This window comes from Leptinotarsa decemlineata, unplaced genomic scaffold, assembly GCF_025532065.1.
Source record: "Leptinotarsa decemlineata unplaced genomic scaffold, Ldec_3_MD MMD2_tig00026307_RagTag_RagTag, whole genome shotgun sequence".
NCBI lineage: Eukaryota > Metazoa > Arthropoda > Insecta > Coleoptera > Chrysomelidae > Leptinotarsa > Leptinotarsa decemlineata.
This window is the reverse complement of record NW_027412681.1, coordinates 5,415,557-5,435,508: the sequence shown is the minus strand read 5'-3', so window position 1 is coordinate 5,435,508 and position 19,952 is coordinate 5,415,557. Positions and strand designations below refer to the sequence as shown.

General features: G+C 37.3%; 1 protein-coding gene across 1 annotated transcript; it reads right to left on the bottom strand.

The window, feature by feature from the left end:
- Nucleotides 1-1,108: 1,108 nt before the first annotated feature.
- On the bottom strand, nucleotides 1,109-10,393 carry LOC141485094 (uncharacterized). Its single transcript, XM_074181101.1, has 4 exons — nucleotides 10,293-10,393; nucleotides 8,058-8,765; nucleotides 2,799-2,915; nucleotides 1,109-1,895 (listed from the first exon to the last, which is right to left on the bottom strand). The coding sequence occupies exons 1-4, from the start codon at nucleotides 10,302-10,304 to the stop codon at nucleotides 1,227-1,229; spliced, it is 1,506 nt and encodes a 501-aa protein (XP_074037202.1). The 5' UTR covers nucleotides 10,305-10,393; the 3' UTR covers nucleotides 1,109-1,226.
- Nucleotides 10,394-19,952: the final 9,559 nt, after the last annotated feature.

Here is a 19,952-nt window from a genome sequence, read left to right as displayed (position 1 = left end):
TTCCTAATTCTACTAGTTTGAATCGTGGTTTTACTAACTTAGAAAGGTGTTCTACCCATGATAGCTGATATGAGGTTGGTAATTTCCTCATTATTTCATTCAATAGAATTGAATTATGTAAATGTTCTTCCTCATTGAGCGATTCTATAGCTGAGGGGTGAGTATGTTGTCGTATTTCTTGAGGACGTTATACTTCGGCAATCATCTTTGGCCACGGGTTCCTGGACTATTTCGCATACGCATAGTAGAGTACTCCTCTTTGAAGATGATCACTTGGTGATCGAAACACGTGTCGAGGGGTTGAAAATATCGATTTGGTGTTGTGAAAAAACTCCAGTAATATTCAAATATTGACGATGCCAAAAGTTTATTTCTCTTCAAATTCTCAATGAAATCAAACCATCCGGACACGATTTGAACGAGCAACAGAAATAGTCACTTTTCGACGTCTGCTTTCTTCGCCTTTGCGCAACCAAAACGGTCCTTTTTTGGATCTCATCATCACGTCTAATGAAAAGTGGATCCTCTACGACAACATGAGACATTCAGGATAGTAATTGGACATCGATGAGCCACCCAGTGACTTTCCAAAGGCAAAAACTCATCAAAAAAGACCACGATTACTGTATGGTGGACAACGGATACAGTGATTCTCTTTAACTTTCTGCAACCACGCCAAACCATCACAGCAGAGATGTACCAAAAATTGTAGCAGCAACCGGCACTGATCAACAGAAGAGGTCCGATCTTGCTCCACGACAATGCCCATCCGTACGTTTCACAAATCACCGGTCAAAAACTAAATGAACTGAGCGTCGAAGTTCAGTCTCACCCGCTATACTCCCCAGACCTCTCATCAACCGACTACCATCTTTTCAAGCACTTTGATAACTTTCTGGCCGGTAGAACTTTCACCAATCAGGGCCTATTAGAAACGGCTTTCGTCGACTTCATCGAATTCCGAATTCCAGTTCAAAGTTGACTCATAAAAACGGACAAAACAACGATAAAAGCACGTAATTATTGATTAAATGATTCATTCTCAACAAAATATAGTTGTGATTTTGTTCGTATTTGTTACTGAGAGTTTATGAAATAAAACATGATATAAGATAAAATTGTATTATATATTTTCGAGACAGTCTTCAATTAGTAATAATATATGGGATCATATACAGCTAACAATTCATATGATTATGTACAGGCAGAAAAACAACTTTCAAATCCTAGTGATAGTATGCTGGTGCAGAGTATCCATGAGCCAATGGAGCTGCGTATCTGACTGCTGGAGCAGCATAGACTGGAGCAACTGGTGCAGCGTAAGCAAGAGGAGCAGCTACTTTAGCAACCACTGGAGCTACGGCTTTCACAGCTACACCAGCTGGTTCTTTGTGTACAACGGCGTTGAAACCGTTGTGGGCATCAGCAGTGTATTCTACTATACGTCTGGTGCCGTCAGATTCAATCAAGGAGTAACTGCCTTGGACAGCATCACCATGACGGGATTCCTGTTGGCTTTTGCTATCTCCGGTGTGGGGGTCGTTCACAGAGTATCCAAAGTCGTATTGGGCAGGGGCTTCAGCTACGATGGTCTTGGTGATGGGGGCTGCATAAGCTACTGGGGCTGCAACTTTGAGATGAGGGACTGCGTAGGAGAGAGCTGGAGCGGCATATGAAAGAGCTGGGGCGGCGTAGGAAACAGGTGGGGCAGCATAAGACAGAGCAGGGGCGGCGTAAGATTGGACAGGTGCAGAGTAGGAAAGTGCAGGGGCAGTCAGTGGGGCTGATACGCTGAAGTATGACTCAGCTGGAGCTGCGGAGTATGCCAAGGGGGCGGAGTATGCTGGGAGTACTCCAGCACGTGCTACTGAGAGGAAGGCAGCGAATACAACGGACTGTAATGAATACACAGTTAGTTTGTTTTATTGAAATTGATTATGCAAGAAACTTCACTAATATACATGGAAATTATTCATTTGTATATTTCATATTTCGAAAGTACCATTGTACAAATTACTTTTCAAAACGTCAGTCCCCATTACAGACATTTTTTTACAAGAAAAAATGTATTGCATTCTTCGTCGATGTTTTTTTACCTTCCGATCGTTTTGGGAGCACTTCAGAAGCATTTTTGAATCAAACTAAGAAAAGTTGAGTTCCAAATCGTAGATGGAAACAATACTAATTTAGTTCAGAAACAAAAGTATCTAAGCAGTAAATATTTCTGTTCATAGACATATCTTTATACTTCAATTGAATTTCTTTGAAATCCATTATTTTCAGGTAATAATGAATAATCCTGTTAAGTTTCGTAGTGGAAGAAAATAGTCATCAGATAGCGAACAAAGGAGCTGGTATCATACTATACTTTTCAGATTCACACTTCAAGTAGAATTGTATAAATTAATGTAGTAGGGAACTGAATGCATATGCAGAAAATGACTGTGTTGAATTTATTCATTTATTTTTAGATTTAATTTTTGCCATCGAAACAAGAAACATTATCAATTATGAATATTTCAGAAACGTCTACATAAATATTGAAAATACATTTTTCCAAAAAACTAATTGCACTTTTTATTGTTTAATGGCTGTAAAATATTTTGTGCAAAATCTTCTGAAAATTAAATTCTATAAGAGCAAATGTTCCACAAGTGAAAGATAATTAGAAATATTTCGAATCGTCCACATTTCACAGTGGAAAATAATGCAATTTTTGAATCTTATTTCACGTCATGAAATTAAGGTGATACAGAATTCAAATATTATTCACTGTCGGTAAATTTTCAAAAACTTACTTTGAATGCCATGTTTGTCTGCTTGCTGATCGAACAATGATAATTTTTGGTGGTTGGTAGTTTATATATAGCATGTCTTCCGTTCGAATCTCTCATTTGGAGCGGACCACTTTCACTTAATTATTTCAAAATGTTGTCATTTTCTCAATCAACATCAAAAGTATTACTCGAGATTACATGGATTTGCTTTTAGTAAAAACAAAATATGAACTTTTTAACGACTGTCAATTTCAGTTCATAACGAAGTGAAGTTTCAGGTTAGAATTCTGATGAAAAAATATTGAGAAGTGAGAAATCTCACTATAGATGTATGAGGCTTTGTCACAATCAAAATTCGATTATGAGTTCATATTATATTCCTGCGCTAAAAAATCCCAATCAAGCAAACGCAATTCAGAACATAATGCAGTAATTTGCTATTCCACTGGAGCTTGTAGGGCAGCTCTTGAATAAAGTTTGAACTGCGAGTCGAGTATTCCACCCCATCACATCAACTACACTATATCGTTTCAGAATGACATGAAACAAGTTTTTAGGCCAAATCTCCCGAATGAAACATTCTACTGTTAGATTCTACAATGCAACACAACAAAATAACATATCTTTTGATAAAGTCCCTGCCTATTTCTCCGAATATCACTCATGTCAACCAAAACGCCCGTTTGATCTGCTGGACTACACCCAACTTCACTATGACCAAAGTGAAAAGTAGGTATTTGCTCTCACAAGTGAGTATTCGCTTCACCAATAGATATACCGACGGATCGAAAACAAGAGAGGGCACTGGCAATGCGGATCTTTGACATCGAGAGCAAATGACTTTACAGCGGAATTGTATGTCATCTAGTAAGTGACATATTAGTTCACATTCTCAGAAAGCAAGTCACTTTTTTCACTTCCTCTGCCAAAATGACAAAGGGATAATTTTTGTCTAGTCTTCATTTTATGCTGGTATAAGAGAAAATGGAAAGTTAGACGAGGCTGCTGAAACAGCTGCCAGTAAACCAGAACCAGAAGATATTCCAATCTAAGCCTCGGATACTGGCAAAACCTCAGTTGTGAATGAAAATATTCTGATGGTCTCAATTGCCTCGAAAAAGTTGTATGAGTTAGTCTGAGAAGATGACATTCTTTATTATTCTCTCCATATTTTACATATCTAAACGAACATGATCAGAAATTGATCTCAACAGTCAATACCGCCAAATTGAGATAAGTTCAGTTAATTCATACATGGAAAGAGACTGTTTATATAAAATATATCATAAACCAGAGTAAAGTCTTCGAATTAGTGAATTTTGACCCAGTCTAATCAAAACTGCACACTCTTGAAGCAAAGAGCACAAAAAGTTTCTCAGAAACAAAGCTGTGCACTGATGCTCACTAGCTATACAATTAGGAACACCTATAGTGGCATTCACCAAGGTAATATATTAGAACCTATACTCTTCTCAGTCTTCATTTTTGATGTACAAAATGCCTGTATGCTTATGGCTAGTGAAGTGTTGAATGTAAAATACATGGTCTACTATCTAACAAAAATATTAATTTGTAAACTGATGAAAAGTGGAGTGCTTATACATCTGAATGAACTAATTCTAAAAGATGGCTATTGCTGAACTTGAAAAGAGTGAGCAGGCTATTAATGCTAATAAGGAAACTCTTCAAGCATTAGATGCTAAGATTGCATTAGCGAAGGTTGAATTGACTAAAATGTGTACAGATGCAGATGAACTCTGTTCAAAAATTGTTAAAGATAATCAATTGAATTAACGTTCGAGAATGCAAGCTCAGGCAGAGCTTGAGGAGTCGACTCAACTTTATGAGACGGCATTATCAGTGAGAGATAATTGGCGAAAAGATTTGGAGAGTGAATTTCAAAGTGACGGCGAATAGTTTTGGGAATGATAATGTGTTTTCAATATCGTGAGTTGAAAAATATAAGCGGGAATGGAGTATACAATTAATCTGGCTTGGTATACACGAAAAGTTGCGAATGGCTGGGGCAACGTTTACCGCTGCAATATTTTTCAATTCATATACTTATAATTGAAATGAAAACAATAATGAACTTCAACATTACTTTATTCGTAAATATAATAGTAGATACATTTAAACCATATTTGTTATTTTCAACTATTCTTTTTCAATTATTCTTTTTTACTTGTTTCAGGGATTTCAAATCATTTTATACAGTAGACAATGGAAGTCCGAACTTCCATTGTCTACTGTATAATAGTTGAAAATAACAATGTTATTTTCAACTATTCTTTTTTAATTATTCTTTTTTACTTGTTTCAGGGATTTCAAATCATTTTATACAGTAGACAATGGAAGACCGAACTAGTGAAATTCATCACGAAACATCGTCAATCACCTTCAAACAAAGGTAGTATGTTCTTTGCGTTTATGAGGGACGGAACTCATGGTATATTATTATTGGTTATTCAATCGGTTCGTGATACATTTTGAATTCAGTTATTTGTTTGCTGTGGAACAATTTTCGGAAGATCTTTCGATTAGAATTCATATTTCCTTCATTTTCCTACTTTACCTTCCTATTTTCCCTAATTGCCAACGTATTGGGTGGAAGGAAGGAACTAGCGACAGTTTTTGGGGTAAGTTGTGAATTTTTTAACCTAATCAGGTAATATTTGCAACACTATCCGCACTAGGGAGTTTAGCGGGAGCCGCTGCTGGTATTACCAAGGCCGTGAATTTAGCAAAAGCTAACAAAGCGGCTTTAATGGAAGCCAATCGCCACAATAAAACCATGGAGGCTGAAGCATTGGGCAAACGCGGAAGTGTAATATACCTCAAACCGTACCGTAAAGGTTTAGGACTTTATTTAAAACCATACAAAGCCACAAACAAAACCAAAAACTAATTGAACCCCTACCTCAGAGGCATCTTACTGATCTAGATCTCAGTTATTATGCACAATAAATGAAAATTCCATATTTTCGTGGTGTTTTTATGCGTGACAGATTACCCTCTTCAGGTCCAAGATAAGAAGAAGAGCATAAAGTATTTATTAGAGTGGATTGTTCATCGTACCTGTCATCGTACTTCACGATACTAAGGTTATTTCTTATAAATTGTACCATTGTATTGACTTTTATGATGAGGTAAAAAACATTTTAGATACCTAATTGGAAGTCAAAGTGGTTGCTCAATCTTATTTTTTTTTTCTCTCTCTCTCTCTCTTATTGATAAAGCTTGTTTAAAAATCTGGTATATATAGCACTTCAAAGAATAAAAGAAAGGAAACAATTCAAAAACACAAATACACAGAAACACAATTTGAGCAAAACTAAGTTCACATATCTAATAGATAAAATATAACAATAGAAAATAAAATTTAACAAAATGTAGACAAAAAAGTTTGTATAGTCCCTTTCAAAAGATGTAAATAACAAATATATACAATTTGATCATAAGTTCACATGCCATGTCAATAAAATAAGATTTATCCTAGTATAAAATATAATTTAAAGTATAGGTGTCGATATGAACAACAAAAACAAAAACACCTATATTAAATCACAGCAATGTTCCATTGTAATATTCATCAAGTTTGTAGTACGCTTTAGTTTCAAGGGCATGTTTAACATGATTTCTGAACTTCTTATAACTTTTTTCCTTCTTAATTTCGTAAGGTATGTGATTATACAGCTTTTTGAATTCATAAATCAAAGAATACTTTGTCTGGCTTGTTTTTGGAACAGGAAGATGTATTTTATTTTCAGTTACTTGTCGCCTTATGTAATTTGTAGGTTCCGGAGTTCCAACCATATTATGTTTTTTGTAAATCAGGCAAACAGTTCCAAGTATGAAAATACAAGTAACAGTGACAATTTTTTCTCTCAAAAATAATGGTCTGCATGACTCACGCACTCTCACCTTGCATAAGTATCTTACGCTAATTGCACACACACCGATTTTGGACGGCCGACTTTGTACTGGTCGTCCAAATTCCAATAGTGAACCACATGTGGGAACGGGACCTTGCACACACGCCGACCGGTCAGTCAGTCACTAGACGCGCGACATGTGGACGAGCATTATCCTGCATTAGGTGGAAGTTTTCACCAACAGCACCAGCAAACGGACGGACGATAGGTAGAAGAATGGTGTCGAGGTACTGTCGAGCTGTGAGGGAGCGATTTGGAAAAACGAGATCGGTTCTGCCGCCGATCATGATTCCGCCCCATAGCATTACTGTACCACCTCTGTATGTGTGGACTTCCTGGACGTGTCCCAAACGTGCATTATTTCCAGGTCATCTCCACAGTCTTACTCGACGAGAATCTGGATGAAATCCAAATCTGGATTCGTCTGTGGCCCAATCATTTGCATCCCAGTTTTGATGTTCTTGACACCACTCTGATCTTCTACCGCGATTGCCTCTCGACAAAGGTGGACATCTAAGTGGCCTTCTGTTGTGGAGATCGGCTTCATGCAGTCGATTTCTGACAGTATCACGACCAATGGTTACCTGGTGCGTCTGCTGCAACACGTTAACCAACTCAGGTGCTGTGATTGTCGGTTGTCTTCTTGCGGTTAAGACCAAAAATCGGTCTTGAACTGCAGTTGTAGCGCGTCCTCGTCCTGGATGTTGTTTGGCTGGACTGCCAGTTTCACGGAAACGCCGCCACAATCGACTGATAACACTTTGGGAGACCCCCAAACGAACAGCTACATCATTTTGTCGCATGCCACCTTGAAGAAGCCCTACAGCTCTATTCATCTCAGCCAATGGTAAGTGATGGCGTTCCATGTTAAAGCACAATATTTCCAGTTTAATTGCTGAGCAAGAACTGCATAGAATGTACAAACTCGACACTTTCAGATTATTCATTTTAGCCGAAAACCTACAGTTTGTAAAAAACTTGATGAAAGATTAGTTACCGTTTTTGCAGGCTTCGTTCAACCCATAGAAATCTACAGGGTGGTCGAGTGTACCAATTTAATCGAAATTAAACGACCTCATGCATTTATTTTTATGATATTCAGTATGTTATAAAAATATCCCTAGACTTTTCCGATGTGTTATATACATTATGAGCATCTCGACGAAAAATTTGATCAATAGGAATGAAAAAAATCATTCATTCACTGATTACGTAACCACTCCACTCCTCAATAAATGATATGAAATAAAATATAAATGTATTTTATATCCTCAAAACAGTCTTTTATTGTCAATAACATAAGATTATATACAGGCAGACAAACAGCTTTCAAATCTTAGTGGTAGTATGCTGGTGCGGAGTATCCATGAGCCAATGGAGCTGCGTATCTGACTGCTGGAGCAGCATAGGCATGGGCAACAGGTGCAGCGTAGGCCAGAGGAGCAGCTACTTTGGCAACAACTGGAGCTACGGCTTTGACAGCTACTGCAGCTGGTTCCTTGTGCACAACAGCGTTGAAACCGTTGTGGGCATCAGCAGTGTATTCTACTATACGCCTGGTACCATCGGATTCAATCAGGGAGTAACTTCCTTGAACAGAATCACCGTGACGGGATTCCTGCTGGCTTTTGCTGTCTCCGGTGTGGGGGTCATTCACGGAGTATCCAAAGTCATATTGGGCAGGGGCTTCAGCTACGATAGTCTTGGCGATAGGGGCTGCATAGGCTACTGGGGCTGCTACTTTGAGAGCGGGGGCTGCGTAGGAAAGAGCTGGAGCAGCATAGGACAGAGCTGGGGCTGCGACTTTGAGAGCTGGGGCGGCGTAGGAAACAGATGGTGCAGCATATGAGAGCGCAGGGGCGGCATAGGAATGAACAGATGCAGCGTAGGAAAGTGCAGGGGCACCCAATGGAGCTGACACGCTGGAGTAAGACACAGCTGGGGCGGCGGAGTATGCTAGTTTGGCTGCAGGGGCAGCATATGCTAATGGGGCGGAGTATGCTGAAAGAACTCCGGCACGTGCTACTGCGACGAAGGCGGCAAATACTACGAACTGTAATGAAAACATAGTCATCATTTTCATTGTGGTTGAATATTGAACATAGTTGAATATAAATTCATTTTTGCGTGATTATTCTCAAGGGGTTTGGATTTTTAATCATGTAATACAAAAAAGGTGTTCTTCAAAAAGACAGATCTTCATTTGATATAAAACTATATATAATATATAAAAAAATCACAAGTTTCCATAGACTTCTCGTTTCAAATGTATGTTGAGATTTAATCAATTTTAGGTAAGAATGAATATTGCTAATGAAACCTGTGGGTTGGGCTACCTATCAGGCGCGTCCCTAGGTGGCGGATAGGGGAACGGCCAGGGAACTGGAGGCCCTGCCCGGGAAGCCAATGTGGCCTTACAGATGGGGTCGCCAGACTCGTGGTCAGTGGCAGAAATAAGTAGGGTGAGGGGAACTAAAACTCCCCAAAAGCCTTTGCAGAACATGCCACCGTGCACCAGCCTACCCAAGCTGAAGTGTAAGGAATCGTGCCGACAGCTGAATGGCCGCAGGGTGATATGCGGTTGAGAACGATCCTCTTGGGGAACTGGGCGAAACCTCATTGTAATCAGCCTACCTCTGGTAATACGAGGTTCTGCCAGAGGTAACCAACACTTACTTCCCTTGCTACTCGTGGGAACACACATGAAATGAACAACACAAAAACAGAAACAACATAAACAATAACCAATCCCGAGGCTGGACAGAAGTGCTCACCTCAATCTAAAGCGGTGGCTGGTGATGAACAGATATGTCCACCCCAATCTATCGCTTGAAATGAGGCTGGACATAGCAAATCACCTCCAACAGCAAGGGCACTTCCTGCAGCAGGCGCCAAGAGCTCCGCCTTCAATAAAGACAAGGAACCGGCTGCCCCTGCAGGAAAGCCCCCTCACTTGTGCACATCCACGCAGGGAACCCCAACAAGGTAGAAGAAGCCGCGCAACGACAGTACTGTCGCTGTAGCTTCCAAAACCTTCGCGGAGGACACCGTGAGACACCTCAATGTTGCCAAAGAGAGTGTGTGTTCGGCGAGTCTTGGCCTACACCTGCCAATATGAAGGAGATGTCTCCTAGTGACCTGTTCACGTTTCTGGAAAGGACAGGATGGACCATGACGTAGTAGGACAACTCCTCGAGAGGAGGGAGGATGTACAATAGGTCACATGTGGTCCAAGTGCTGTGAGTCTACTCTCACCCTCCCTACTCTACATATACAGGTTCCTAATGAAAGAAGTTACCAAAATATAGAATTTGAACACGATCACGAATTTCATTCGATCCATTTTCATAAAATAAATATCAACTAAGCATCTGACATCCTATCAGAAAAACTGTTTCATTGATAAACAACCATTATCATCCTTCCAAATTATCTATACCTCATATTTAGTAAATGAATATTATTTCCGTGAAAGGACGTAAGGAATATTTTCGAATCATATTTTCATTCGTGTTATCGAAAATAATGCTATATTGAAATGCTACACTACACTTTTCTTATTGAATTATCAAAAACTCACTTTGAATGCCATGTTTGTCTGCTTGTTGAACGAACTTTGATCATTTTTCGGTGGTTGGTGTTTATATATGAAATGTCTCTCGTTCGATTCTGTTATTTGGGGCGAACCACTTTCACTTAATTCGATCAATGGAAGATGTAAAATATTGTTTTATAATGTTGACATTGACCCAACGATAGCTTCATTCGGATTATTCGAATTTTTACGGATTCAATTTCATATTACAAAAACAAAAATATAGGATTTTTCGAATAGAATGTATTTTAATAATAAACTTGACAGAAAAGTCTATAGGAACTGGAACTGCAGAAAGACAAACATTAACGATAAAACATAATATTTTTTAAATTATATAGAATAAGAATGAGAGGTATAGAACTAATGCGTTAGGATTGAACTTGTATGAATATACAGGGCTATTCAAATTCGTTTCTGTACATGGGGATCTCGTAAACGATAAGAGAAAGAGTGTCGGTTAAATTGTGACTAAATTGTGTATTCGAGAGATCTATTCAATGATGTGAAGAAATCGAATATAGCTCTTTTGGTTCTGGAGATATACAGGAAAAACCAAAAAATCCCAAATTATTTTTTGCCTATATCTTCTTTATTCGCAGACATCTGTCCGCATTTCGCTATTGGCACTTGATGTGGGCTCTCAGAATATATCCATGAATCTTTTATACAGGGTGTCATCTGACTTGGGCCACCCCCATCTTTGAATTTTTAAATACGGACCTGTATTTTTTGTTGTAGTTTTTGGATCGTAGACGTTCACTTCATATTGAGAAACCAAATTCAATTTTATATTTCGGGATGTTTCGGTAATATTTGATTATAATTGTGTGAATTATTTCCTTTTAAATTACGGTCCTGGAAATGGTTTGACTGAGTTGAATAAAAACATAATAGGAACTTTCATGTCTCCCTATGTATCGTAGAGTTTCTCGAGAGTTTTTTTTAATTTTTACGTACCTATTCATATTTTTGCCATTGCTCTGAGCGTTTTCTACAATGAACTTCGAATAAGAAAACCTTTTATGATTATTTGAAACATATCTACAACAAAAAGTGTTTTGATGAGCAGAAAAAGAAATGATAGCAATAATAACATCCGAAACGAACACTATAATTGTAATGAAAATTGATATGAAGTAATTTATATAGGTACCCAAAAAATTATTGGCGCAATAAATGATCAAATTGGAGTCCTTCCATTTCGAAACATTTTTAAACTCGGTTTTTCATATTATTTATTGCCCTTAATACACTTATTTGCTGCATTGTTGTGAAATCATTCAAAATCCTCAATCTCGAGTCTGCCACATTTTCTATTTCTCTGCCAGCCTAAATCCTATTTTTCAATGTCCCCCATAGAAAATAGTCCAAAATAGTAAGATCTGGTGATCTTGCAGACCATCTTATTGTCCCATTATTTGTCTCGAAATGAAAGGACTCCAATTTGATCATTTATTGCACAATTAATTTTTTTGTGTATATAAATTATTTCATCAATATTCATTATAACTATAGTGTTCGTTTCGGATGTTATTATCACTAACATTTTTTTTCCGCTCATCAAAACACATATAATATATTTTTATTGTAGATATGTTTCAGATAATCATATTAGGTTATCTTATTCGAAGTTCATTGTAGAAAACGCTAAGAGCATTGGAAAAAATTTTAATAGGTATCTCAAAATTGAAAAAAAACTCTCGAGAAACTCTACGGTACATAGGGACACGTGAAAGTTGCTATTGTGTCTTCATTCAACTCAGTCAACCAATTTCCAGGGCCGTAATTTGAAAGGCAATAATTCATACAATTATAATCGAATATTACCAAAAAATCCCGAAATATAAAATTTTATTTAATTTCTCGGTATGAAGTGAACGTCTACGATCCAAAAACTACGACAAAAAATACAGATCCGTATTTAAAAATTCAAAGATGGGGGTGGTTCAAGTCAGATGACACCCTGTATAAAAGATTCGTAGATATATTCTGAGAGCCCACATCAAGTGTCAATAGCAAAATGTGGACAGATTTTCAATAAGTCTGCGAATAAAAAAGATATAGGCAAAAATATAATTCAGGAATTTTTTGTTTAACTATAGATATCTCCAGAACCAAAAGAACCATATTCGATTTCTGTAAATCATTGAATAGATCTCTAAAATACGCAACTTTGACATGATTTAACCGACATTCTATCTCTCATCGTTTACGAGATCTCTATGTACAGAAACGAAATTGTATAGCCCTGTATATGCTGATATCATACCAAATGAGTTTTGGTGAAATACTTGATAATACTACATTATATTCTTTAATCGACATTTTTTGTGGAGGACTCAATACTTTACACTATTTTTTTGGGAATATAACCTTCCACTATCTGAAAAAATAAAAAAGCAATAAATCAATAAAGAATCTGCTGAAGTGTAGCAAAGGGCAAACTGAAATGTTCATTCCGAAAAGTTTCTGCGTAATATAAACTATTGGAAAATCCAATTAGTCAGTAACTTGTCGTATTCATAAATTTTGCCTACAAATTGAAGAAAATCAATTGAAAAAATTAAATAATAATAAGAATAATATTGCCTTTACTGTTTCATAACCAAAACAGAAAATACAACATAACCTATATATTCAACTTACAATTGAAATAAAGGGCAAAATTCATCGTCCGTAATGAAATACAACACGGAAAATGTTTTTTCATTTTACCTTGAAAAAGAAAAAATAAAGAGAAAAACAAAAACAGAAATAAAACTGTGATTGTTATATATAATGATATTATAATATAAATACGAATAAATATTTTACATAAAGAGTATATTTAATTTCAGTCTAACAAATAGTCTTCATATTTAGTTTTCAACTTTGTAAAATTTAATTTTTTGAGGGGTTTGGGGACAGAATTAATACTTTCGACAAATTTGGTACCTGAAATATCGCCTGAAGACTTCTGTTTTGAATTTTGACAGTGCAATCATACTTTTATATCGACTTTCAGGTTACGGATATCCGTACGATATGTGATTTTCCTATAAAGATATGAAGGTTTTTTTTGTTACAATTATTTCATGGAAAAAACAGACAGCGTGAAGTACCCTTCTTTTCTCCATGTTCAGACATCCAATTTCTTGAAGCTTATATGAGATCCTGTGGCGCCGGCCAACACCAAAAATTAACCTTAAGCACGAGTTTTGAACTTTTTGAATCTTACTTTTGTATCGATTGATTAAACATGGGTCATAAAGAACATCCGCATAATTGAAAACTGAAAGCACCAAAGATTCACATAAGGACTTTTTCACATAATAAGGGAGAATATGTCGGTGACCATAAATGATTTCCAGTGCAGAATAGGCATATTGTAAGAGTTTGTTTATAAATTTTTCAAATCTCAGATCTACATTCATCAAAACTCACAAAACATTTTTCAATGAATTTTAACGAATAGACTTGACGATGTGTTATTTTTCTTTTCTTATTCTTTCGAGTTATTTACAATACTCAGTTCTGAGAAATGTTGCCTCGAATATTTTTTGTGAAGAATGTGTGTACAAATTCTATTAAATCTACCGTGGCATTTTTGTTTCGGTCTGAAAATAATCAAGAATGAATTTAGCGAACGATCTTTCATGCATGAAGTGTTACCTTGATAGTGAAATAACAGATTATTAACTTGAGTAGACCATTATATAAAATTTAGAGTGTATAATTTGACATTAAAGGAATTCTCCCATTCAATATTCCAACCACAATTCATAGATATACATCAAAAATTATTGAGTGATTAATTCCACAATGAACTTGAAAGTCCATTACCATTTGGCTTCCTTGATCAGAATTTGCGGAATATAAGACTGGCGTACTTGATCTAAGACAAGTGTTTTTCTGAACGCAATTATGGAGCAAAATAAGTTAACAGAACCAAGCTCATTAATGATACCCTTCTATAATAACCCCAGAAATACATACGCTTACATGAAGAATAAAGCTAAAGGACATAAATGTTTCATATTCGTCCAAAATGTTATGTTTTTCAGAAAGTTTGTCTTACACACCCTTTTGAATTTTCAATAAATCCTTGAGGGAACGATACCTATTTGCCCACTCCCCACAACGTTGGATAAGTGATCATTGGGTCTGAAAATCAGGTGCCCTGAGCAAGCGCAGTGAGCCAAGAATGACAGCCTTCTGCATCTGTGCGGCTAAGATTTCTGCGTTAGTGCGGCAAGCCGGTATGATTTTAAGATTCGAGAGTAGCGAGGACATCATTCCACCAAGGACTCCAATGATCAGAACAACCATCTTGACAGAGCGATCTGGAAAGAGTCTGCGGAGTTCGAAGAGAAAATCTCGATATTTTATCCGTTTTTTCTCCTCTTTCCTGACGATATTCGTCTCGCCAGGAGCTTAAAACTACACGACAAATATCGTTTTGTTCTGGTGGTCAAGAAGGACCACATCAGGCTTATTAGCTTGTATGAGCCTGAGGGTGGCGAACGAATAGTTCCAATAAATTCGGCACTTGTCGTTCCCCACAACGGATTCAATATCCCCCGGAGCGTAGGGCAACACCGGTGTCTCGTCAATACCGTAAGAGTGTCGTAGAGGTAGTATAACACTCTTAGGGCCGCGTTATGTCGATGGATATAGGCCGAGACCGCATATGCTGGACATGCTGATAGCAAGTGCATTAGGGTCTCGAGCGCCTTGCGGCAGGCCCTGCACCTTGTGTCAGGAACCTCTATACCCATCACGCGACTGCGGTAGACTAAGGTGTTGAAAACACCATTCTGGCAAGCCATGATGAACCTCTCAGTTTCCGACTTCAGCCCACTCGACCTGGGAAAAGCGAAAGTCAGGCGCTTTGATAAGCCAAGGTCTCCAATGTTATTGACTCATCCTTGTGTTTCCGCAGAAGTAGGGTGATCTCTGCGGCTTTTATCTGAGGTTTTTGCTGAACAGGTTCCAACTCGGTGACAGAGTTATTGTGGTCACCTCGTTCAATGTCGAAAACTATACCGAGTTCATCAGCTGCTCGGGCAGCTGCCCTAAAGAGAAATGCTCCAATTCCTGCTCTCTCATGGTCACGGACCATGAAGAGAAATCCGAACTCCTGACAATTTTACAGGCTGAATCCAGCACCATTCTGTCATGTAGACATTCCAAACTCAAAATTCCACGGCCTTCCTGTTGTCGGGGAAGAACAACCGTGGGACGGACAATTTGGGATGCAAACTCCTATAGAGATTCATCATTTTTCGGGTCTCTACGTCGAGTTGATACAGCTCCTCCCGAATCCACTTCACTACTCCAAACGAGTAGAGTAAGATTGGAACGGCAAGCATATTTGTTGCAGCAACTTTGTTCTTCCCCGACAGTTCCGATGACCAGATCTGTCGAAGTTTGTGCTGATACTTGCCGCGGAGAGAGTTTTTCACTGCTGTTACCTCGAGGTGAGTATACGTCTCTCCGGCATCCAGATGGTGTAAGATGCTTCCATCTACGAGCTGCAACATCCTCTCCGTAGTCCCCGCATCGTCCTCTTTCAAGATGGACCATTGCACATGTGTCTATCCCGAATTTCATACCGATAGCATGCGTGTACTCTTCCACTACCCTCAAGGACTGATGGAGATCATTCTCTCCAGAGGCATAAAGTTTAAGATCATCCATATAAAACAAATGGGTGACCTTGTGCCTCCGGTTTCCGGGAGTGCCACAGTTATACCCTCGAATGTTTCTGAGCGCAACGGATAATGGCAATAGTGAGATGCAGAAGAGAATGGGACTGAGGGAGTCACTCTGAAATACACCCCTTCTGAAAGTGACCCACCCTGTTTGGACTCTTGCTTGACCAGATGTTATGGTAAAGAGAGTTTGCCAGAGTGGTATCAGTTGTTCAATGCATCTCACTATTTTGTCGGGTACCGCAAGGCATCTGAGCAAATGCAAGATGAGCTCATGCGAAATTGTATCAAATGCCTTAAGGTTATCGATCCAGGCCATATTATTATTATTATTATCTATCACCGGCCCCATTCTATCACCGGCCCCTATCTATCACCGGCCCCATTCGAACAAATTCAAAACTTGGGTTTCATCAGATGTCCCAAATTCAAAAGTTGCTAGCCTACTCCATACCATTCAAGTCGTTGCACCAGCTGATTAAGATTCCGTTTGATAATCTCGAATCTTCTGTTTAGTCGGCACACCCAAAGCGGTTATGACATAATTCGGAATAAAAATCGAAAGTGATCTCGGTCGGCCTTGAAATGCATGCAGGTAACCTACCATTGTCAAATAATCTAGAGCCAGCGTTGCCAAGTGAAAAAAAAAGTCAAAAATTGTGACAACAATTTTCAGCTTATATGTATTCGAAATCAATGAACTCTTCTAAGTGAAATATCCCTTTTCAATAACTAGTTATGTTTCTTATACAAACATCAACTCCCAGAAGTCAAAACTTTTTTGTTTCAAGGATCACTGAGGTCTTGAATTTCAACGTGCTATCCACTCGATCTTTCTAAATTATTATCAACTTTGCTTAGTTTCAGATCTTTTTTCTCTCGACTCCATAAAGTTTTTCGGATTAACGAATCGCGCCATTTTTTTAACTCATATATTGCTACATCATGGACCCATATCGAACGAAATCGAATGTTCTTTCTCCTCGTTTTTTCATATAGTTCTATAATGTCACCTGATAAGAGGCGATGGAGAAATTTCCCTGCTATCAGGAGCAACTGACCATTCATTGATTACTTTATTGAACGTAACTGTACCATTCTGACTTCAAATATTCACTTTATTTTGAGTACTATCCATTTTTTTTGTCCTGTTTTAGTCTTTTCAACAAAAGTTGCTTCCCCTAAACATTCCGTTTGTTACTTCCCACATTCTTGTATCGAAATAATAACTTCAGCACACACACACAGACATATAATAATTCAATTTTGACAATATTCAATCTTGAATATGAACACATAAATCATATTACAGATATAACATCACCTATGAAGATCTGACATTTTGTATGGAATCTGATACTGTGTGAAAAGTGAAATGTTTCATTCTAAAGAACAAGAAGCAGAGAGAAAATATCTGCCACACCTGCTTCATATAAATATATTAATGACGATATCTTTGTCTCCATACAGTTCTGCTGATGAACAATTCATATTTTTGGGAGGTGTTCAGTAAAATTATGAAATTACAAAGCACAAGCGTATAACTTGTTCTACTCATCACACAGAGTTCCACGAATGTCTCTCACAATCAGTTTTTCGAAACGAATCCAAAATATTATTGCACTATATCTCATGTGAAAGATTAAACATGCATTCCTTAATATTTAGATCTTTGAACTCCTACGAGAGCGCAAGTTTCTGAATAATTATATCGTCTATTTGACTCTCAAAAGATGAATGACATCTCTGACTATCAGCATAGATATTGTCAATACATATCTTACTTTCTAGTGATGTTCTTTGTAGTTTACATTTCTTTTGATCCTTGAGGCTAGCCAAAAATATTAGTATATTAATAATTATATACCAATTCATCAATGCATTTCCCACGTTTTTGTCTCTGTCTTTTTCTGTTCTAAAAATCTAGTACTGAGAAAGCTCTGACATGATTGTTTTCAATATTTTGTCTATAATGATAAGTTAGGATTGCTTTCAGTTAAAATAAACAACCTGAATATAATAATAATAATAATAATAATAATAATATTAATAATAGGTCTTTATTCCCATAATGATACAATAAATAAACGGAAAAGGCTGAAGATCAGTTGGTTGCACCAAAAGATGCAACCTCTGTTTTTCATCTTAGGCCAAGAAAAAAATAACTATATATACATGTATACATAATACATATACACATATATGTACCCAAATACACACATACATATATGTAATGCAAAAAAACGAAAAAAAAATCGTCAGAAAAAATAACAGAGAAAAATATTCAAAACTATTTACAAATTGTTGAATGAAAGTACTAAATATATAATTGACACAATAGTATATTAGACATATTTATAAACGGTTAGAAAAAAGAAGGTAGTAATGTTACGAACCACCATTCTTATTGACAATGGGTGTACATTAGATTCCGTTTAAATATTTCCGTTTCAATGCTCTTTTGAATTTTTTCAAAGACATCAGTTTAAATTCATCAGAGATTGAGTTGTACACTCGTGCGATCTGGTATGAAAAATATTTTTTGAATAATTCTGTTCGGTGTATGGGGGGTGTTAGTCTTCCCCTGTAACGAATGTTGATATTGTGGACATCTGAACGGTATGACAATTTCTTGTATAAATATTTGGGAGCGTTTTCAGTGATAATTTTATGATATAAACAAGCAGCATGTAATGATTGCCGTTTTGCCATATTGAGCCAGTTGGTATCTTTGAGTTTAAGAGATATATGTTGGCCACGTTTGATGCCTTGTATTAGACGTAGACAATTGTTTTGAACAACCTGAATTCTGCATATATATGCAGAAATATCCCCAGTTTTTCAAAGAGAGGATTGCAAAACTCAGTTTCTGAAGTTTCCAACCTACACAATAATATATTTTTGCATCGGGAAAAATATATTTGCTCATATGAATCCTTTCCAAAATATCAACCCATGATATAGAATTGCACTTGAGAAAAGTACTATAAATATGCCAGTGTCCACTACATCATTCAATTTGCGTAATAAATGACATATTCTGTTCAATTTCCTGATTGTCTCAGTGATATAGCTTTCAAAAAGTTAATTTTCATCAGTTTTTATTCCCGAAAACTTCAGTTTCACTGATATTTAAGCACAGACTGTTTTTATCACACCAGTTCCATATTTCATTAATCATGTGATTAATCACGTGATCAATGAAATATGGAACGAACGTTCGTTGTCTCATTTGGAAGACTTTCTGCGAATCGGAAAGAAGCTGGTGTCAAATTTTCAGACAGATCAGTCACATAAAATATCAAAAACAATAATCCACGAATACCTCCAAGGTAATACTTCTGGTAGACAACTGGAACTTTTTGATATGACCATCTATTTCGAATCTCAAAAAAAACAGAGTTTCTTCCAGTCAAAAAAGATTCAAAGAGCCGCAGCTCTACCACCTCTAATGATATAACATTTAAGTTTATTATGAAGGATACAATGATCAAATGAATCGAAGGCCATTGTCAGATCAAAATGTATATCAGTCAATATATCTTCTCTTCAATCTGATCTATGTTATGTAAGGTTAGGTTGGGTCCAAAGTGAGTGGGTCTATTCGACCCTCCACCGCAACCCGCAAGGGTTTATTGTGGGTCACACATATTCACACTCGAGCAAATAAACCCAGCTTCTTAACGAAGCTGATTAGTTTGTATGGTGAATGGTCTTTCAGGTGAGTGGGTCTATTCGACCCTCCACCGCAACCCGCAAGGGTTTATTGTGGGTCACACATATTCACACTCGAGCAAATAAACCCAGCTTCTTAACGAAGCTGATTAGTTTGTATGGTGAATGGTCTTTCAGGTCAGATGGTAAGAGTGCGGCTCGGCCGAACGCTATAAACCTGATTCGGTCCCCAGCAGTGCAGGTACAAAGTTTGTGACGTACTGTTTCATCATTT